At 40.2% G+C, this 23346-nt stretch overlaps 1 protein-coding gene across 1 annotated transcript in view; it reads right to left on the bottom strand.

Annotated features, from left to right (window-relative positions):
- pde4d (phosphodiesterase 4D, cAMP-specific) overlaps positions 1–23346 on the bottom strand; it is a 188103-nt gene that overhangs the window by 151335 nt on the left and 13422 nt on the right. Inside the window, exon 2 of the mRNA XM_080467072.1 lies at positions 15788–15886. Within this exon, the coding sequence (XP_080323198.1) occupies positions 15788–15832 (45 nt within the window). The 5' untranslated portion in view covers positions 15833–15886. The remainder of the gene's footprint in view (positions 1–15787; positions 15887–23346) is intronic.

The following is a 23346-nucleotide window of genomic DNA, read 5'->3' as shown; positions in this document are numbered from 1 at the left end:
GGCGAAAGAGGACAAAAGACAATAATTGGAGTCACATAACCATCAGATGCAAGTTTTATATGGTATATGTGTCCATCTCGTTAAAATCAAGTGCAATGCTATACGAAATCATGTTCCCTTCTTACAGTCTCGAGCCTCCTTAATAATATATTGAACACACACACACACACACACACACACACACACACACACACACACACACACACACACACACACACACACACACACACACACACACACACACACACACGTTTAGACTATATACAAATACATACTGGGTATTAGTAACACCAAGCTAAAGGTAATGCAGAATAAAACAGAAATCACACAATTAGTGCTAATGCTTGACATCCATATCGGTGGGCTTAAGATAGATGAGACATGCGAGATATTGACATGATGACTAAAATACAATAAAACATTAAAAGTCAAGTAATAATTAATGTGAAGCGCTTTTGAAATTTAGCAAAGGTTTGAATAGAAAGTCACTGGCTTGAGAAAACCTGGAAGCTCAAAGTAAAATGACACAGGCCATTGGGTCAGGTGAAGAGGGGAAAAGAATAAAACTGAGAAGGGCGTCAGTAAGGGGGACAAAAGCCATCTGATAGCTGAGACGGTAGGTGTGATGCGAGGCCAGTGTGGGAAGACAGAAACTCATTTTACAGTAACAAGTTAACCTGAAGGAACACATCACTTGGACCTGTGCCTTAAAGTGGTTATCAGAAAAGTTGATTATGCTGTTGTGATGCCACTGGCAATGCCTTTTCTTTGAAACATAAATAAATAAAATACACTCTTGTTGCAAGCTCCCCTGTGCTATTGTAAAACATTTTCTAAATATTGAAAGCACAAATTGTATTGACAGGTGTAAAAAAAAAAAAAAAAAGAAGAAATAAAAAAGGAAAAAAATGATCAATCAAGTTATGGTTGCAAGCTCCAGTGTTAATTATGTAAATCCAAATTTTCTTGTGTGGTGAGAGCAAACAGCTATTTTTCAGCGTCATAATGAAGACTCTTTTAATCAGAAGCCTGCTCTTTGTTTGCATCTTACTATAGGATGATAAAAGGGCAATCACTTATTTGTTAATCGAGTGGCTCCAGGACTATCTTTGATTCAGGGCACAAGCTCACACGTACAAAGTGAGCGAGGGAGACAGCATGATAAATTAAGGCCAACCCTGTGCTATTCATCTTACCGCAGCGCACGAGGAGCTTTTGTTCTGCATGAGTAACAGGGAGGGGGTCAAAAGATAACATTTACATTCAGCACAGCGACTTTACACATTGTCACGCTACATCATGAGACTTTCAGTTGTATAGGGCGTCCAGTCTATCGTCACATCTGGGATGGAATTTTGACAGTGGCATGCCTAAATATCGCAGGTAGGCCTTGTTGTCCTCCACCTTCTTTTCAACCTGGGATCAGAGGTTATGTCAGCCAATCTCAGCCGACATGGAGTGAAGGTTAGGGTCAACCCCTGGACAGGTTGTCAATCCCTTACAGGTCCAAATATCTGGAGAAAACTCAAATGCTCAATGAGAACATAAAAATAGATTTTTGTGTGTGTGTGTGTGTGTGTGTGTGTGTGTGTGTGTGTGTGTGTGTGTGTGTGTGTGTGTGTGTGTGTGTGTGTGTGTGTGTGTGTGTGTGTGTGTGTGTGTGTGTGTGGTAATAATAGGCTGAAAAGATTATCTAAACAAAGCTTCACTCCGAATCAGTATAACCCAGCTGTACACACCAGCATTGTAATCTTCCAAATAATCAATTCTGACATGGAATTTCTTCACAGCCAGATTGAAAATTCATGGACTCGTATCAGCTGATCTTGTTCTCTAAATGAAGAAATATATCATTTATACTACTTTATCCAACTCAGTCTCACAGTGTGCAAGTACACCCCGGACAGAAATTAAAATCAAATACACTCACATTCACACCCATCTACATTACAATGAGAAATCCCAAGCATGTACAGGTGGAGAATATGCAAACTCCACATAGGAAGGCCACAGAGCTCAAGCTCAAGCTCCACCTTTGTGCTGATTGAGTTATTGTGAGAATAAAAATGATCTTTTAAAATCATTTCACATTCAGCTTTCTGATCTGACACCTGAGGCACTTGTTGTCAAGCTGGTCCAGTAACTGGGCCTTACTTATGATAACGAAGCAACAACAGCACGATGAAAGGCATTCTAAACTTTTCCTTATTGTGGCTTACTGTGGACGGCAGATTTTCATACAGTAGATTGATTCGCTGTGCTCAGGTTGAGGCGCTCAATGGTGCGTGCAGGGCCTGTGGCAAGCTGCTGGATAACAACACCTGTTCTCCCTCCGACTGCAATCAAATGAATTTTCCTGGCAGTGAGAGCAATGCGCTGCCCCTTACAGCATTATATGTCACCATTAGTCCTACAAAAAAAAAAAACCCACGTCGCTCTGACTTCTGTGTGGATGTGGGTCTTCACTCAACCCTTTGTCGTGACTGCCCCGCCTCACCTTTCGTCGTGCTGATGAACCGCCCAATCCCCCTCTCCGCATCCACCCCTCCATCCATCTAGATGTCAATCTTCATCCACAAAGCCAGTGAGCCTTTCATTCCTACATAATTGCCAGCATTAGGCTCATTGCTGTAGACAGAGGCTTTACAGAGGGGGAACGAGGAGCTGATCTGATTAACCCTCGCTGTTCAGCACGCGGATGGTAAAATGGATAGTGGATGTAATGAGTCAATGAAATGCAGTCACTATTAACCATGGATTCTTCAGGCACTACATTGAAAGACAATTGGCACTAAAGGATTTATGTAATAGTCCATCACTTTTTCATTGCCGTTGTTACGAGACAAGGTGCTATTATACCGTTAGAATTATTTGTACACTCTTGCCTCAATGAATTGCAGTTTATGTGCTTATTGTCATTACTAACCGAGTCATCATTTTAACAAAGAAAACACTTTTATCTTTGATATTAGATTTAACAAATGGTACACCTGAAGCAAATACTGGGAAGGAAATAATTACTCTGTGTCCCTTAACGGTTAATTAATGCAAGTACAGTACAGCATAATAAAGTAGGGAGGGACATCATAGGGTTCTAAGCATAAAAGGTTTCCTTAGGACTTCATTTCTATAAACAAACAATTGACAATACACTAAACCAGAGAGTGCATGCAATTGTAAACATTATGCATTTAATGGTTACCTCTATTAACATAATGGACCATAGTTTACTGAGTCCACACTGAATCCTTACTGATCGAATTCGCCCTTGTATTTGTCAATGTATTATTATAATACATTCAACTCACCCAGCTCTGGAATAAATTTGTTTAAAAAGTTTAAAACTGGCTTCCACCAGATTTAAAAATACCCATGTGACATGTGACAGTCAAGTCCGGTGCACACCCGCCTCCCTCATCCCGGCACTTTATTAGCAAAGTGTCAGCAACAATAATTAGTCAACAACCCTGAAAAAAAACAAAAACCAAACATGACTTCAAGATGTAAAAGGTGCGTTTGTGGATGACACCACATTTTGTTTATTTGTTGCTATTCTCAGACCCTTCAACCCTGCATGACAGTATTCATGCAAACTGTACTTTTAAAACAGCATGGCAAGAAGTTGGAAAGATGTCAACACATTCTTGGTTCTGTAGTGCTTTCATTGAGAAGTTCAAAACAAGATAGCACGTTGAGTGACTTCAAAAAAACAAAAAGAAAAAGAAATCAAAAGAAGACGACTTCCCTCCACCAGAGAAATGCTCAAGCATTTGGACAGTAACTGTTTACCCACAGACGACTGCGATACCACCTGGCCGGAGGAGATAAAGCAGCTCATTTCGAAAATGACCTCACAAAATCCGCTTCCAATTAACTTTGTTGAAGGTGAAGGCTTCGGGGAAAATAATGGAAAATGTTGTGCCTGAACACACCATGATAAAAAATAAAAAAAGATCTATTTTCTGACCTGAGAAAGTATCACTAAGTAATGCAACAGTGATTTTAGTCTCATCAAAAAAAATCAAGGGCTCGACATCAGGCAGGAGAGGCTGCTACAGGCACAAAGGCTACTGTGTGTGTGTGTGTGTGTGTGTGTTTTCTTGTTTTGTAATTATGCGGCCAGTCCTTCATTTTCACTCACTTGTGCCATGTGTCTCCTGATGCCTGAAGTACCACTTTATGACGAGTGGGATCAGTAAAAGGTTAATTGGTCTGCCGTGACTCTCCGCACTATGCTAAGCTGTCTGGTGGTCAAATTGACTCGTTTTAGAATGAGTAGTCTTAATCTTTCAAATCTACAGACAGTCTTTCAGTAAACAGGTAAAATGTGATTTAAAAAAAATAATTTTTAACTTTGGTAAGTGCTGAGCAAAAAGGCTGAAGAAAAGATTGTTAAAACGTTAACCAAATGTATTTGACGAGAGTGACAATCCTCTCGTTATTTTGCACCACATGAGGCAGAAGCTTTGGTGCATATTATTCTTTGTTCTGCATCTGATGGTGCTCCGCCGACCAAAGGAATAAATAATAAATAATGAAATCACTGGATTACGGACGTGGGACGTGACAAAGTATTCGTACTTGAGGTATCTGTTCTTCACTTGAGCGTTCAATTTTCTAATATCTCACTTTTATTCCCTACATTTTAAAACAAATATCAATAATTTATGCCGCTTACATTCGTGAACTGGTCGTTAGTTCTTTTAACCACAGGGATGATTCACAGTTACAGGGAAATGATCAGCAATAGTTATCCAAACCACAGCTGACAAATTGAGTGATGGATTTACATCAGCGATGTAAGCAATTCTTTGCCGTTTTAAAAGGATTTCATTGTGTTTTAAATAAATGTTTGAGATAAAGTTTAAAATGAAGTGCAGGTTACAGCATGGCATGCTGATGTTTGTGTTCTTGTTTCAGAAGATATGGAAATAAGAAGGGAAAAAACAGGCAATATCATCATAATGCAGGAGCTGCACTTCAATGTATTACAATATGCTGCAATAGTTGAAATAAGCAAGGCAATAGATGGAAATTTGTTCTTCTAAATTTGGGGAAATGGAATTGTTGATTCAAAAAGTTGATTATTGCTTCACTTATTCAACACAAATTTCTGTATACAACTTTAATAAATGACAGTTCAGTGTTTGTGACGTTTGACATGCAGTAGTATCACCAAACATAACATTAATACTATCAATAGGTGTGATTCTCAGACCTTTGAAGTGAAGTTTGACGAATCTGACAAACGGTGCTCAGGGAAGAGGTTGAAGTCAATTTACCATTAAAACCTCAATTTCCAAATCTTTGCACAGGGTGATTATGTAATCAATAGCTGGTTAAATATTCATACCTGTGATGGCACTGGGAAGGAAGGCCAGCATTTCACCAGTGTTGCATTTGCTTCCTCTCAGCAAATGTGAAAAAAAAACCTAACCCTGTCAGTATGATCAAGTGACACTAGGGGTCCGTATATTAGTCCTCTGTCACAGAGGGATACCCTCCTTTTTTCATGGTGAAATAGTACTTAATTCACTTAATTCAGTTTCGTTGGTAGAGGGAGTAGAAAAATCGATGCAAAATGGGTCATATGCTGATGGAGGAGCATTACTGCGGGGACAGACAGGTAGAAGTCTTGGTCGGGAAAAAAGTTTATTCCAACAGCCTGAGGACATTTTGATGACATCGACACGTCAGCAGAAGTTACAGCCTATTGAAATCTCTGGAAACAATGGATGATAGTTTCTTTGGGGACAAAACGGCACTCTTGTGCCGTTTTAAACTGCTAAAACTGCTACTTTGTTGTGAACATAGTATGATTGTGGACTGGAATTTGGCTTTTACTGAATACCCTTGCTGTGAGACTTTTTAGATATGCAGGCCATTCAATATCAGGCCCAGTGAGGTATTTCTCCCACATGCAGCTCTCATTTATTTATGTAAGGAATTAGAGGCAGCCACATTCTCTCTTTTTTTTTTTTTTTTTTAACATTCCCCTCATGCAAATTCAGTGCTCTTGTACCAGCGTCTGACTTTGTGATAAGCCTGATGATATTAAAGCCTTTCATTGCCCCACATTTAATAGTTCTGCAGCACATCAAACACGAGGGCAATTCTGTTTACTGTGTCACTCCATTTCCAAGGCACATTGCCGGGGATCAAACTGCATCACATGGCGATCTTTAAAAGTTGCTCCCTCTCGAGTGCATGATTTATGAATTAATTCATGTCAATTAGACCAAAGCTAACAGGAAGCCGATCCATTTTCGAAACTGAATTTTTCATTAGCACCTTTTTCTCTGTTGACCTTTTGAGAGATTATGAAGGAAAGAAAAATGGGTTGGGCCTCGCTTTGAGATGCAGAGTCGACACTTTAAAGAGCATATGGCTGGGACCTTGTGTTGTTTTTAGAGATGATTTCACATAAAAACAATGCTGTAAACCATCAGTATGCTACACATACACAATCTACAACTCTTCCCTCATGCAGGTTTCTTTACTTCTCTACTCCCCCCCCACCACCACCACCACCACCCTGTGTGACCCAGGGCATTGCCTGTGGCAAGTTGGCATTTCTTAACTTTTTCTCTTACAAAACCTGTCATCATACTTTCAAACTCTGACTGCAGTCTGTTAACAGTGTATATCCAACATCATTTTATAGTCAAACAAAAGAGACTGAATCATTGTCTGTGGTAGTTATTCTGAAAAATAAAGAAATAGATTAAATAAAACCCTTAAATCATGTCATACATAATCTCAGCCTGTTTGTGCTATAAAGTGCTATTTCCATAAGCTACTTCACAAAATATCTGTGATCTCGAAGTGCTTTATGGGTTAGCAGCAAACACAGAGAACGTGCCATCATAGTTTGTAGCCACAGGGCAGCCCGAATTATACCCGGTATGTGCAACTGTTCATTGTTAGTGCCATCACTCATCTCTCCACTCTGAATTCAGAAACTGATTTAACCAGAGAATGAATGAAACATAAATGGATTCTGGGTAAAGCCCAGGGGCAACGAGAGAATTGGAATGGAAGAACACAAAGCGAGGAAAAGGCATAGAAGAGAAGGAGATTAAAAAAAGATTTGTGTTAAGAGAGATGTAGTAATTCACCTGGCAACAAAAAACTCACACACCAAACTGATACGTATCTGACAATACGCAGGCGTAAACAAATCTCACCATTTTACATGTTTCTTGTGTTGCAGTCACTTTTATCCATTTCCATTCATTGACAGCCACTGACCGGTGGTAGTGATCAGTGAGACCAGCTATGTTGTCTGGTTTAGAGACGGTGGCCGGACGGGAAGAAGGGGTAAGAATGACTTTGGTGATTGTTAGAAAAGTATCACTTTATATATGGTGAAGGATCCTGAGGATGGAGCTCAACAACAATTCATCACATTTTGAATTAGGTGGTGAACTTTTGTCTTTAACCATATTTTAATCTGCAAAAAATTTTTTATTTTTTATTTTTTTTACTTCAGTGTGAACGTTTAATGTAAATGTGTTTCTTTTATTCTACACCAAACACTGTCTTAACGCCGTGGCTTTTAGGTGATTTCTAGTTTTTCCACATGCATTCTCCCAAGGCTCCCCTGTATTTCACGTTGCTCTGGTTTTCTTATGGTTCTGCTTTACGTTTCAAGTTATAGTTTATATCTGGTTTACTTCTTCTGTCATGTACAGTATACTCTCTATGTCCTCATTTCGAGTGCCTTATTTCGCCCTTGTGTCCTCTTCTGTATTGCTTCTGTCTTCACCTGTGCCTTATTGTCTCTCTGTGACTGTGTGTGACTGTGTGTGTGCGTGAGTGTGTGTGTGTGTGTGTGTGTGTGTGTGTGTGTGTGTGTGTGTGTGTGTGTGTGTGTGTGTGTGTGTGTGTGTGTGTGTGTGTGTGTGTGTGTGTGTGTGTGTGTGTGTGTGCGTGTGTGCCAACTCCAGCTTAGTCACTGATCAATTCATCAGTTGTCTTATTCTCTGGATTTTACGTTCTCCGTTCGGCTTAATTTGAAAGAGTTTAACCCTAATTTACTGAAAGGTCTTTTGTTTTGCACCTAAACTCTTTTGTATGTTTTCCTACAAAGATAATAAATGATTAATGCTGTTCTATATATTATCCCACAATGACAGGATAAGAACGGGAAAATTTCACTTGCATTAAACACTCCGTTGAATCATTTAGTCTGAATCCTGCGTCGTTTTGTTTATGACACAACCTGCTTTCCACACCTGGATTTCAAGATAAATTTTTTTTTTTTATTTCTCAGCAGATCCTCTCAAATTGGTCAAAGTGGATGTTTACAGTCAGTGAGCAGTCATTTGGAGGATTCTGTTGACATGCTGAAGTGGGTTAAAGTCCGAGCTCTGATTAGGCCACTCAAGGACATCCTCAAGGTTGCTCCTGTATTGTTTGAGCTGTGTGCTTAAAGGGCTGGCCAACGAGTCAAGGTTACTTTTGATAAAAGATTTAAGTCAAGACGCAGACTGAGGTACTGATATTTTAGGTTTGCGACTCTGTATGATATAGGTTTGTCCACTTTGTCAGGATGTCCACTATCACCCCTGAAATTCTTTCTCAATCCAGATAGTGGAATATTTGGCCTAAACCATTGTGACAATTGATGTTACTAGCCATAATAATAGTAGTTACTAATGTTTATTTGAATGTAAACCGTAATCTGTCATGTCCCAAACACATTTCCATGAGAGACTTTTCTGTGGCCCGTTCCGTCACTGAGCTGTGCTCCTCTCAGCGTCGGGCTGCCACCACCATAGGCTTTAGTGTTCAGATTCTAAGTTGTGCTTGGTTTCATTATGAATACATTGAAACAGTTTCATCTTTGCTTCAACACACTGCAAAATATTGTTTCTATGTGTCCATTTGGTGCAAACTCCAAACAGGGTACCTTGTGTCTTTCACTGAAACCTGCCAGGCCGGTGATTGTTGTCCTTGTGGAAAGTTCTGCCATCTATCTACACAATCTCTGGATGTCAGCCAGAGTGATCGCTGGGTTCTGGTCATCTCTCCTACCAAGGTTGTTCTTTCCTGATTGCACAGTTTGGCAGGGCAGTCAGCATTCGCAGTAAAGTTCTTTCCAGACTTTATCCATTTAAGAACTAAGAAGGTTGTTGTTATCTTGGGACTTCTCCGTGCTGTACTTTCAGTTCTCTGCAGATACAGTATATGCGTCAACATATTCCTCTCTCCAAGCTCTGCATTAAATTCGTTTGACGTTGTGACTCATATGCCCTGGAAGCTGCAGGAACGTGTATAGGTAGACATGTACCTTTAAAATGACGTACGAGTCAGCTGAAATTAGCGCATGTGGGCTCCGATCAAGAATAATGTCAGGCTTATACTAGTGTTGTCAATGTGATACCTTTCTTCTTTTCAATGAGTCAAAAAGAAAATCCCCAGGTTGTATTCTTGCTTGGATATTTTAGGACATCAGGAGTTGTTCGATGTTGCCTATTGTCTTTAGCATCCATCTTCAGAAAAGCATTAGAACGTTCAGAACAAACCAGGATCCTTCCTGGATGTTGATTCTAGAGACACGATTGTCAAGTAGCTTCCTTTTGTCTCCTCGCCCTCTTGCACCTGCATAATAGCTCAGAAAAAGAAAAAAGAAAACTTCCTGTATGACCTGATTTATGAAAGAAAAGCGCTATCCTTCCACTTTCGTCTCTTTTGCACACTTCCTTGGTTCAAGCTATTTTAGCAGAATGGTCACTGCAAGAAAACAAGGTTTATCTTTTGCTCCCTGGTGAGAATAACTGGTATTTACAACCAGCACTGTGTGTTTTTTTCACCGGTTGAGCTGGTGGCTTGTGTAGCAGTAAAACGCAGTACCCTGTGTAGGGTAATAAAAATTAGCTCACTTCGTCTTCTTCGGTACACAATGCTTACAGCTTCACAACATATCTAATGTCGTCAGGGTACAGGGACAGGAGGGTGGTGGTGTGGCATCAGGAATAACTTGTTATTGACTGCTGAGTTACCATCTTTGCCCAGGATCGCCAGATGTTGGTGCACCTGCGTGTGACTCACGAGTGTGCTTTGTGAGATCTTCATCAAGACACCAACGTGTTTCGTTGTTTTTTTCCCCCGGAGGCACATTTGCAGTTTTATTTTTGTGCCACAGACATTAAATTGCAAATAGCATCTCTTTGCTTGGTTTTTAACAATTTATAAAGTTGCACACAATTAATTTCCCATTTAGACTGTCAACAACAAATACTTAATGTTTTAAGGCATCTGAGAGAGAAGAACTGGTGCAAATCAGATGAAGTACAATAGCAATCGAGGGCTTGATGCCTGCTTACAGTAGGTTTCCAATGAAATAGATCCCAAAGGCTTTTCTTTCTGTTGAATGACGTGTGCTTTTTCAATTTAGATTATTTTAATGTCATTTTCACTGAAACGTCTGTGCATCAAGAATGTCTTACGTATGCATTTTTTTTTTTTTAACATAAGTGCAAAGAGGGGCACACGTGAAAGCAATAAATAAACCTTGAGCAACAGTGACTTTTACCACCTCATATGTTTTCACCTGTGCTGCACATATTTTCTAACTCTCTCACCAACAACTTGAGATTTCTAGGATTTACGATGAGATAGAGATAAGGGGTGGACAAATAACAGTGAGCACTTGATATGTTTTATTGTACTCTATATATAAAAAGGAGGTTTTTCTCTGACAGTAGCAATAAATGGTTTAGATCTTCAAGAATCCTTTGCCAGCTAAGGCTCCATCAATCATCAGAAAACATTGGCTTCATCACACATCTAATGTGTGAAATATCAAGTGCAGCTGCACTACATCTGATTCTAATAGCACAGTTAAATATTCTTCCTGCTATACCTTCAGTTGTGAGCGGCTATCAAACACCTTGCCTCCGCTCTGTATCTGCTGCCACTGTTATATGCAAATTGTCTTTCTATTCTTAGACATTCTAGGCAGACATGAAGCTATGATATTTTCCTTCCCTTTTCTACCTCAAGTAACAGTGTCTCACAGTTTGGTTGCATTACTAAGCGGGCTGCATAATTTAGCAGGGACAGTCACAGGACATGCATCCAAAAAATATATGCATGTGAAAATGTAGGAAGAGGGCAAACTTGCATTATAATGCTTATACGGGAGGTTGTAAAAGGAAGGGAAAAAATCCAGGACATTACGATGGTCTGCCGTGCAGGCCGTTATTTATCTCAGCAATAAAAGTGAGAAAAAATGAGATATAAGAAAAGATTGCAGGGTAAAAACAAGCAGAACATGTGATAAGAGAGTCACAGCAGTATGTTGAAGATGTCATATTGAAGGTGAGGAAGATGAATCAATTTGTTTCAAAGAGACCCCATCTAGAAGCCTGAGGCAAGAGAATAAATGTCTGGCAGGGACAAAACCCAGTCTTCCTCAGTGTCAGGCATGGCTCAGTAACCAATGGTCTTTGCACAAGGAAATGAGATGAAAATACCCGGGAAGAGCCACAAATGAACAGGGAGGAGTTTAGCTTTGCAGAAAATGCAGAAGTAAAATATAGAGAAAATGATATCTAGCTGAGGGCTTGATGGAACTTAAAACTCATATCACATTTCTTTCAGTTTCCTCATCTGTGCAAAGGGTCGGGGTCACTGTATTATGATACAGAGAGACACACTGGATCCCAATGGCAGTGTTTATCTGCATTTGTGTCTCTCTGGTTTTGTGGGAAGGGAACATGGCGTATGTATCATCCATGAATTGAATCTGGATGAAGGGCGACACTAACAAGGTGACAGATTCATCACTCCAAGCATCCCCAGTGTCAAACCTCCCCTTAACGGGGTTTAAACACCACTCTTCATGCATCAGCCCCACATCCGGAGCTAGCACACTGCCAAACACCTTATGCAAGATTAATCACACTCTGAATGCAGTCAACAGGCCGTGAAATGAGAACGGTGAGCAGGTGTAATGTTTCTTTACACACCTGCAGAAAACAAAATAAATACCGAGCCTGCCTAACTTTGTGCCTTTGCTCGCAGATGATTTAACGACATTTAGTGGCAAGATCAACAAAGACAACAGAAAGGCTGATGGGGAGACAAAGCTGTGCAGGGCAGATAGAGAAAGCAGATTCGCACCAGCTAACTTATGGCAGGCAAGAGGGAAATGAGATCAAATACCACTGAGTAATTGACAACATCTCCTTTGTATGTACCTGCTAATCTAATTACATGTTTTAAATTATGCAATCGAATACCTCCCTTTCTCAGAAATATCTAAATACGTAGATAAGCGGCAGCCGATAAACAATGTACATTGTTTGCACTTGGCTAGACAAATCAGTTTTTTGAAGACTACAATTATCAGGTTTATCATATCGATGACCTCTACTATGTGTGATGCAATGAAATGCTCTTTTGAGTAATATAATTAATGGAGCATAGACTGGAATTAAAAACAAAATGCCAACTTCTTGGCTGAGCTGAGCTAGTTTGTTTCTTTTGAACTAATATTAATGATAATCACAGATGATGTGAAAACCAAAACCTTCTGCTCCAAACCTTTCAGATATCAACATTAACACATAGTGATATATGTCGCTGACATAGAAAAAAAACTTCTACTCCCAGTTAATGCACAAAGTCACCGGGCTGATGCCTATGAAGATGTGAAGAATTGTGATTCTATATTTCATCACAGAACCCCAAAACAAGTGACAATAGATCATGTGCGCATTGTGAGCAACTGTTCTTGTAAATAATACTTTACGATGTCGGGCAATACTGGATAGCTTATGTCAGAAGATTTTCAAACTTCGTACAGGAATCCAGTGAGAAACGTATCCCATTTAGACACATTTGTTAGGCTATAAAAAGCCATTTGAGTCATTCATTCATTTTCTTCCGCTTATCCGTTTCCGGGTCGCAGGGGTGACAGTCTGAGCACCGTCACCCAGATCACAATGCACCGATTAAGAACCTTCCTGCAGGTGGTGAGCCGACGGGAAGGTGACGCCCGGCGTGGGACACGAACCCACTACCCCTGAGATTGTGAGTCTCATGCTCTACCAACTGAGCTAGCTGGGGGACACCATTTTAGTCAATTGGTGAATTTTCCTTTTTGAAAAGTGTCTTTTTTGAAAAGTGTCTTTTAAGTGTTTTAGTTGGGGCCCTAAAAAGGGTTAATGACTGTGTTGATGGTTATACCAGAGACGTTTCACCAGTTTTTGCCAATAGATCATCTGAAAGAAATGCACCTCACCTATATAAGATGTCCATGAAAGACATGGGGACCCAATGCTGTCGCAGCCATTTATTCTATTATATAATCGTCCATTTTCTTTTCTTTTTATCTGCTGCAGCTGTCCTCTTTCCCGCTCATCCTTCAGTCACTTTTTCACTTTTCTTATGATGTCCTAATTTTTCCTTCCAGTTTGATCTAATTTGACAGAGTTTTCATTAAATCTCTTGTCACCCGTTTCCCCTTCTCATCATCCAGTGTGCCATTGACTGTATATACCAAGTGTCAAATGGCCTTAACCTGATTAATGTGCCTTTAGGACGTCTAATAATTGCAGTCAAATCTGCCTCCTCCACCTCCTCCTTGGCATGCTTTCCCATGCATTAAATCTCTAACTGTCTTCTTCACCACCTCACTTCATCCATTCACTTCACTCAGAACCTGTTTACCTCGGCATCGACACAACATGGCCTGGATGCTCCCCTGCTGGGCTCTAATTGGCGATCAAGATGTGCGCGGGAAGGAGAAGGAGCAGCGTTTGGCCCATTTCTATTCCCTCATCACACTCACAGGGCCACAGTCACATCCGCGTAACCATGGTGATGCTGATAAGGTGACTCATAACTATTCATCAATGGTGCAGCCTGATTGGACAGCCCCCGAGAGCCTCTAAAAACGTATTCATCAGCACAGACTGTGTCCCCGCTCTACCTCAATATGCCCCTCAGGATGATAAGGAAGCCTCTCTGCCGCTGCCCGTTTGTTTTGGACATGTACTCCTCGCCTTGACCCCACCCCCCCAGCTCTCCTCACTTCACTCTAATTACCTGTCCTCTCCTGATGTCCCACCCACTCTCTGCTGACGCTTTGCTCTCCTCTTTTACCCAGTGACCTGCTCCCTTCACTCCGCTTCAATTGATGAAGACATTAATCAAAGGCGCATTGGGCACAAACGATCCCTCATCCCACCACTCCCTCACGACTGCTACCTGCTTACAAACCCCAGCATATCTCACAGTTACAGTAAGAATTAAAACAATTGTGTTGTCATAACACAAAAGGGGGGGAATGAATTAAAAATTTCAATCTAGTGTCTCCAGGACATGTTTTTATTTCTAGTAATTCAGTTTCACTGCTCTTTAGGAGGTACCAAATGTGAATCATCAATCAGTTTTTGTTCCAATTGAAGTCGTTTTAATCCATTTTAAGAGTTCATTTTTTGCCATTGCTTTCCATTTCCTGAATAACTTGTTTGCATTTACGTTGTACTTTGTAGTGCTGTGGTACTGCACTACCAATTGTATCTCAACAGTACCTGCATCACATTGCATCTTCAGGATGAAATAATGTTTTCGTTTAATATCTTAATGTGACTAATAATGTAGGTATATTACCGAGACAAGTGAAACGTTTGATTTTCTGTCACATTTTTCACTATGATTCACACTGAAACCATGTGGCAAACTTACAGCAGGAATAGAAATAGATCTTTTTTTTTTTTCCTCGGCAGAAAACTGTCATTTATGTTTTGACTCATATTCCCAACAGCCTTGTTTTTTCAAGCGAAATGTTCCATCTGCATATTCAGTGCATTTCCTCTCTCATGTCAGCCTGAAGCTTGCAAAGAGGACCCAGATTTGAACTTCAACTCAAGGTCAACAGCCTTACAGTGAGATTGAATATCTTATTCATGCATGTGAGGATCAGGCTGATAGTATCTGCTGCTGGTCTATCCAAGCCTCATCTCTCGTTGAACATGGTGACTTTGACCCGTCTTCTTTTTTCTCTCTTGTATTTGGATTTAGGATTTCCAGGAATCTTCTTATTAAATCCAGATGGATGTTGGTGGATGACAGCCAGCATGCACACATCGTGTCAGAGCTGACTTTCAGTCAGCTAAGATAGTGTAGATGTAGTGGGGGATGGGTGATAAGCATAAACCACCATGCATGTACATACTGTGTGTTGTTGTGAAACAACCTCGAAGCCTTGTGATGTACAATTTGAATTTCCGTTGAGTTGTTTATCATGAGCATAAATCAACAAATCAGCTCATGAAATAAATGAACTTTTTAAAAAAATCCAGCTTTTTTTTATTTTTTAGAAAAATATTTCAGACCGATTCAGCACTGATTGAACAATACACAAAGCACATCCATCCACGCCCTCAACACACCAATGGAGGCTGCTGCCAAGCAAGGTGCTCAGTCTACCCATTGGGAAAAGTCTGCAGTTCAGTGTCTTGCTCAATGACAATCAAGACACATTTAAGGCATATAAATATAGGATATTGAACCTGCAACCTCATGATTGACAGACAGCCTGCTGTACTAACTGAGCATCAAACTAGACTCTGTAGCTTTTCTTTATTTTTTCACACCAAAACTGTGGTGACTGATGACTGTTTTATTTTAATTTTTTTATCATTCTTATCTATTGAAAAGGATTTGTCATATGGGGATGACACAGAGATATTGAGCAGTAATGTTGAGAAGATGTACGACACTAAAAGTCCAAATAAAAAGGCAAATGGCAAAGCTTGGGTTGACTCACACTGTCCTGCTGGCTGACGTCCCCGGACCGGTCATTCTTTTGCATGATGTGGTCCACCTCCGGCAGGCCTCAGTGACACAGAGCTAATAAAAGAGGGTCCTAAAGCAAGAAAACAACACAGAAAGAAAGAGGAGTGAGACTAAATGTCACACATTGGGATATTTACTGTATGTACATCAATATCGATTCTCAGAATGGTCTTGTATGGTTGAGAAGTAAATGAAAAACGAACTATTTGGTTTCTATTAGAATTTGACTGAAAATACTCTGCATATAAATTCTTCACTGGTACCATCAGTGAATGTAGTTCAGTAGATGTGTTTATTATCTTCGGGTAACACGGCAGTTTTTTTGACAATCTGCGGTTCTTCCACCTCCCAGGGGCTTTGTGGTTTTAGAGGACTGAAGCTTTGATCTCCCAGACAACCAGGTACTTGTGTGTGTGCATGTGTGAATGGGGAACAAGGTGCATGGCGGTGTGTGTGTGTGTGTGTGTGTGTGTGTGTGTGTGTGTGTGTGTGTGTGTGTGTGTGTGTGTGTGTGTGTGTGTGTGTGTGTGTGTGTGTGTGTGTGTGTGTGTGTGTGGCGAAGGAGGAGGCATGCTGTGATCCACTGACAGCATTAGGATGCATTAAGAGTGTAAAAGGTAAAGGTCAGTGACTTATCAGCCAGAGTTGCCAACCATATGCTGCTTAGCAGGCCTAATAACCCCAACCCCCCCCCCCCCCCCCCCCCCCCCCCCCCATTTCTCTCTTTCACCTATGCACTGAGATTTAATTGTTGTGACAGATGTAGATGATTTCATAGAACTTCAAAGAAAAAAAAACAATCGCATTCAGTTTGAGGTTTGACTGTTGCATATACAGACAGTCTATTTGTGCTGTTGCACTCCTGTCATTTCCTGTTATAAGCCAGCGAGCTGCATAATAGGAATGCTTCTGTCAATACTTTGGAAATGTTTTGTGTTAATGCCTATGAGCACTTTCTGAATAATAATGCCCCCACGAGAGCTTTCTCTGTACGACTTCCATCTTTGTGATACACAGCCAAACAATTCCATCTTGGTGATATACAGCCAAGCAATACCTTTTTAGCAGACCGTCTCATACAAACCAATACATGCATGTCGCTTGCCATTTACTCCGTAATCCTTCGTTTTCATGCTCCATGAGCCTAGAAACAAGAAACCACAGCCTGCACCCCATTTTTCGAACACTCAGCAACAACCCTGAATGTACTCTAAACGAACGTCCAGCCGTATGGGTCAGACATTATCCTCTAGTCTCGCCATTTAGCACGGGGCCATTTTCACTAACAACATGTGGAGTGTCAGAATAGACTTTTAATTACCACAGACAGAAAAACAGACTAGGCTGGAGGAGAGAGCGGACGGGAGGAGAGGAAAGGGGTCATCTCATGTTACTCAAGCTTAATATGAGACTGCCTTAAGGATAAATAACTGTCTTTAATCATTAAAAACATTTTCTTTGTGTACATACCAGCCACACAGGACAAACATGCACCCCCCCCCCCCCCCCCCCCCCCAAGCATGCACATACACAAAAGATTATGTTTCATTTGTCACAAATTATTTGTTTCGCCTGAAACTCACAATCGGAGCAACTAATTAGGACCGTGCAAAATGCAACAAGACAAAAATCTTGAGGTAATAGGGCATAGGGCTCATGAGAAAGATAATCATGCACACAGAGCACAAAATAACCTCAGGGAAAACCATAGCCTTGACCTCAGCTCATCGCTCACAGCTGCATGTATTAAGTGTTATTTTCACTGCCATCCTTCACCACAACCTACAAGCACATTTTTCTCGATGTATATGTTTGGGTTTTTTTGCCGTATTTTCTTTTTTGAGCATTCTATCCTGTAATATGTGTTTTTTGTGAATGCTGTATGAAATGATCACCTTAATAGCATGTCGTAAGTTTCGGTGATATACGTCTGATTTCCCTGCGGTTTAATAAATTCTTGTGACCGGGCTGTTTACGACACCTTCCTAGCTATGTTGTTCTTGAAACATCCTTCACGGCTTGCAGTGTAACAGCACCTGCTCGGAAAACCCAGTCAATTATTTTGAATTTGTCTAGACTGCAGTTTGGAAGCAGTAAGCAGCTATTAATCAGTCGAAGCTGTTCCACTCTAGTTGTATGTGCCACTCAACACAGAGAGGCAATGTGGAGGGAATTCTAATTGGCAGAGTGAGACTTCCCTTAATGTGGCTTTGCAGTTTACATTCAATACCTGTCTATATCCGAGTCTGTTTGCTGTCCCCTCAGTAGCAGCTTCTTATTAAAATTCACAGTCATGATCAACGTGGCAATTAGTTCTTGTCGCTGCAGACCTGGCACAATGATAGAGTGTCATTGAAGAAAAGGTAGTAAGCCATTCATGCTGCCATCTCTATAACCACTTCATAGAAACTTGGGGATAGAGGCACTGCAGCCAATCCCAGTTAACGTCGGCTAAATGGGATATTAGATTCGGAACACGCACGCAAACAAACTCACACAACTCCGGTGTCCCGCCAACAATTTATTTTCACTTGTTTTTTTCAGTGTTCACATTCTTCATTCTGAAACAGGGAAATATGTTGCCCTGTGATCCAGCTCGCGTTTGCGGGGGATTGGAGTTGATCCCAGTTGAATATGGGTGAAGGCAGAGTACAACCCAAACAAGTCGCCAATCCATCACAGACTGGAGCTACGTTTATTTATTGTGGTTGAAAATCAGTTCTGATAATGAAAAAGCACACTAAAGTGCCACAAATAATCCTTAATGGCTCTCACATGTACACCAATGCCCAAACTAAAATAGCAAGCCTGGATAGAAAGTAGAAGGATAGAAGAGTACTGAATTCGTACAAAAATAAAACTAGGGCATACATACAGACACTTGAAAAGAACCTTTTCTCCTCTTTTAAGCTGAAAGTAAACCAGAGCTCTATCATTTCTATTCTAAATTAAGTAAAAGCAGGTGAAAGCAGCAATCTATTTTTTATTTATTTTTTTTCCATCTCTCCAGGTCTGCTTAGCTTCGGTCTGGAGCCCAAATCTGGTGATACTTCAAAACAATAAAAAAAAAACTTCAGCCTTGAAAGAACAAGTTGAATTTAGAGGGAGGTGAAAAGGAAGCATGTCTCGCATCCAAAGGAGACAAAAAGGAGAAAACGATGGTGAAACAACATCACCGTCCTCGTCTCGGCCAGGCGGTGTCAACATTCACCTTGTAGATGGCCCTGAGAGCTGCACTGATGGGATAAAAAAAAGAAAACGATTTACCTCCTGTAAATAATCAAAAGAGAAACCGCTAACTGAGACAGCAGTATTTTTAACACGGCGTGTAAAGACTGTTCATGGCAGTGTGCACTCTAGGACACAAGCCTTTTTTTTAGACTCTAGAAGCAGTCCATTGCACAAGACTTTGGTACAAAGCCAGAGTTTACTGTCTTAATACTTTCCCAGACCTGCCAGCCTACTGCACCAGAGGAAGAGCATTCAAACTGAATCGGTGGCTGTTGGTGCTTTGAAGAGAATGACAATGCCTTTTGTCCGTGTGTCTCGGTGTGTGTAAAAGATCAGCCCAACAGGACATGTGCCCAGTGTGACACTGCAGCGAGTTGATTTTGTCTGGGCGCCAGCGTTACTCCCACAAGGTACGACTCCACCAGCAAATCCCCCACCACAGGTTCATGTGCAGGAGCTGCCTGCTGCTCATGCTGCTTCCTTCGTTCCCCCCATGATGGTTTCCTCAATTAACTTCCTGCCATCTTTAGAAGAGTGATGAGAGTTGCGTGAGCACATTAGGCGAGGGAGCAAAAAAAATTAGCTGAGCCATGGCTCCGTCTCACAAAGCAGGAGAAGGTCATGGCTGTCCAATACCCTCTAAAATTCGACTGCCGTGTGGAACGTCTCTTTTCACTTGTTGAGCTCCCACAGCTGCTTATTGAATAATCGCTCAAAAGTAGCTCAGCCTTTTATTGTCGCCATTCATTCAGCTGGGATGAGCAGGCAGTGTGGTTTTATTGAAATAGCCAGCCACTCGTCTTTTCTTTTGGAGGCAGATCTGTGTAGACTGAATTAATCAAGAACAGTTTTTGTTCAATTTGTCAAGCCTAATACTTTGGAGAGAAACCACTGGAAGATTATGTGGCGGAGCCTTAGTTTTCGAGCTTTGATGCTGAATCGTAAACTGAGGATAATCAGTAAACAAATCAGTAATAGCTGCTGCAAAGCTCCGTCCTAAATTCTTCAAAATGAAATAAATTACAAGCTATTAGATGCTACATCAAGGTGTTTTCAGAGTAAATAGGCAGAGACGTTTGTTTGATGCCCACTAAAAGCTTCCCCGTGTACCATTTAATTACCAGTCTTGTATTTTCAGCCACTGAGTGAAGTGGGTTTTTCCACCTGACAGAGTTCCTTCACTTCTCTCAAGATGGCAACACAAATCATTATGCTATTGATTAACTAATTGCATTTTGGCGGCTGATTGCAGCTTTAAGATCATGGAGGAGCCACTGCTAAAGTAGGATTGCCTCCTGCATGGAGGACCACAGGAACAGAAAATAAACCAGAGTCCTCAGTGGAGTCCCCACAAAGCCACCGACATAGAAGCATGATCTGAAACATTGCAGTGGCCCCCCCATCCATGTGGTGCTGGCATTAATGAGTAAATTAGGGGGGAAAGGAGCATGAACAGACCTTCAGTAGCTGGCGGTTTTGTTTCGATGACCTTGTCCTCTCCCTTTATTCTGAGGGCAACTAATAACTGCCACAACAATCCATTCATCATATAAATAAGCTGCGATCAAACCACTGGAGGGCTGCCACCTGATGTAACGCGGACACGCAAAAAGCATGGCTACATGTTTGTGAGTCCACACGCCCTTGAAACGCAGCCCACAAATGATAGATGTCTGCTGTCACTTCATACAGCCTCTGCACTTCAGCCGGGATTATCACAGTCCTTATTCTATACTTCAGAGACACACTCTTGATTCCATGCAGCGCATGTTGAAATGGTGGCGTCAATTCACCCTCAAGTATGGGCAAATTGAAAGTGGCAGTAATAAGGTCATATCTGGTAAAACAGCTCAATTTTCTCTCCCATCTGATCCTGTGGCACTTTGCTGACAGTGATGAGCCCCTTTGTAGCAGCTCTAAACAATTTCACACTGACTGGACCAGGGACAAAAAAATCCAATAACATTTACTTGAAATGCAAATGAGCTCTCACTACCTCAAACTCTTTGAAAATAATTGTCTTATATCCAGCCAATTGTCTGGACACGAACACGAAGGATGAGTCACGTGTTTCATTGTTTTCTTCATGCATTGTGAAATTGAGGTAATCAGATGTGGGTTCTTTTTTTTTTTTCTTTTTAAAAAAAATTGATATTCATCTGTGTTTTGACAATGACACGGGACAATTTATTGGATCTGTCACTACTTAAGGATGGATTACCTTTCAATAATTTCTGTAATAAAAAAAACATACAATAAACAAAACACTACCATGGTACCAACCAGCATTTCCAAAAGCTCCCAAACTATGATTTAAAAAAAATAATGTTTCTTCTAAAGTCTCAGAAAAAAACACATTATTTTGTAAGTGAACACTGTACTGGGCTGGTAGGCTTTATATACTGTAAATATGCAACATATGGTTGGGCTACCGAATCATAACACATAAATTGGGATGTCTTCAATAAAAGGAAAACAACAAAATCCAGAAGTAGCAAGAGCTCTTCCCTGGGGGAAACCTTTTTATTCCTCGGAATTTGTAGGGAGGAATAATGAAAAAAAACAAAAAACTAGAGGGTAAAACTCATCATTACTTGGTTGAACTTTGTGACAAAGGACCTTCTCCTCATACATCGTGAACACCTCGGCTCCAGTGTATAAATCTGCAACGAATTCAGTAGCTTATTTCTGGAAAATGGTGATACATTTTAAACAGGAACAATTTTATACTCAACCCCTTCTGTCTGATAACACTGTAGCTTAACAGAAATATCATATTATACCTGGTACTCATACGATTTCTGGGCTCTACATACAGCATATTGCATTCCAGCTCGACGCTACTAAAAATATACCTCTAAATTAACATATAGTCAACCTGAGCATCATTATTTTTCCAAAGACAGAAGTAAAAGTGCTAGATTATATTATATTGTACCAATTTACCTGAGAACATACAGTATGTGTACCATTTTAGCCATAAGGTATAACAATCATCACTTCGAGGTCCAATGATGAAAAGTCTATATCAAAAGCAGGTATAGCACTTTTATCTGCCAGAAACTGCCCAGGATTAATGTTTAACCACAGAAACATGAGCAGGATGCAATCCAATCCAATCCAATCCAATGTATTTATAAAGCACTATTAAAAACAACTCAGTTGACCAAAGTGCTGTACAACAATATAAAAATACAATTATAAATACAACAATACAGTGGCAGCACAGAATACAGTGCAAGAGTGTACAGGTTTGGTGTGAGAAATTTTCAGATGAGCAAATAAATAATAATGCACAGGTTTAATGATCAAAAACATGCATGTGATCTTTCAGAATTTACGTCTTCACGAAATAATTTGAAGTAATTCATGAGACTCTCACGTTTATTTGTCAGGTTCAGTTCACCCATAATGGAAACATCACCCATACTTATAAAATAAAAACACTACTGAGGTATGGTGGGGTGAAGTTGGAACTATTACACAACTTTGATTCTTGTCACAGGAACTGACTGAAGCTTTGTAATAAAAGAAAAAAACTGCCCTCCAAAAACTAATTTCTTCAGCTGGCTCAGAAAGTCAATATGTAATTTCTTTATCATTATTATTAATGTCATATAGTGTGCTATTTTCATTATGTGTGTTCTAGATTTGTATTTTTATTCTTCCATCGCATAAAAACTGTTGTTTTGGTGCGAAACAGATACTTAAAATATTTTACTGAACATTATACTTGGTGTAATTTTTAGGAGTGACAAATAAAGGACTAGACTTGTATTTAAAATACAGATCCCACCATCTAAAATGAATGGTTCTTTAATACCACATGCCATAGAGATATGGAGTAAAAAAAAAAGTTAAGATTTCATGTCATTGTAATTTAATGTTTTATAGGAGAAATGAAATACTTGTAGTACGACTCAAAGCATGAGGATCATACTTTCTTTTAGTGAGAAGACAAATTGCTGTTATCAGGTTGTGACAGAAATAAATCACCAGGCAGAGAAGGTCTTATTAATTAGTATTGAACCGAACTATAAAGTGAATTAACTAATTTTGAAGTTTAACAGCTCATATGAATTAATAGTCTGGATATTTTAGACTCTCCTCTCGTCGTTTTAATTTTGGGTTTTGGTGAGTTTATCAGCTTAATGAAAAACCAATACTATTGCACTGCAGTGCCCTTTCAAAGAAATACATTTGGAAATTATAAAATGTTTGAAGAAAACCTTACTCAGTGATAATATCATGACCTTTTAAAATGTACAGTGCAGACTATCGCCATAAGTGCTGCAGGTC

Source organism: Lipophrys pholis, assembly GCF_963383615.2.
Source record: "Lipophrys pholis genome assembly, chromosome: 7".
Lineage (NCBI taxonomy): Eukaryota > Metazoa > Chordata > Actinopteri > Blenniiformes > Blenniidae > Lipophrys > Lipophrys pholis.
Note: the sequence above shows the minus strand (reverse complement) of the source record. Positions and strands in the feature narration are given on the sequence as shown.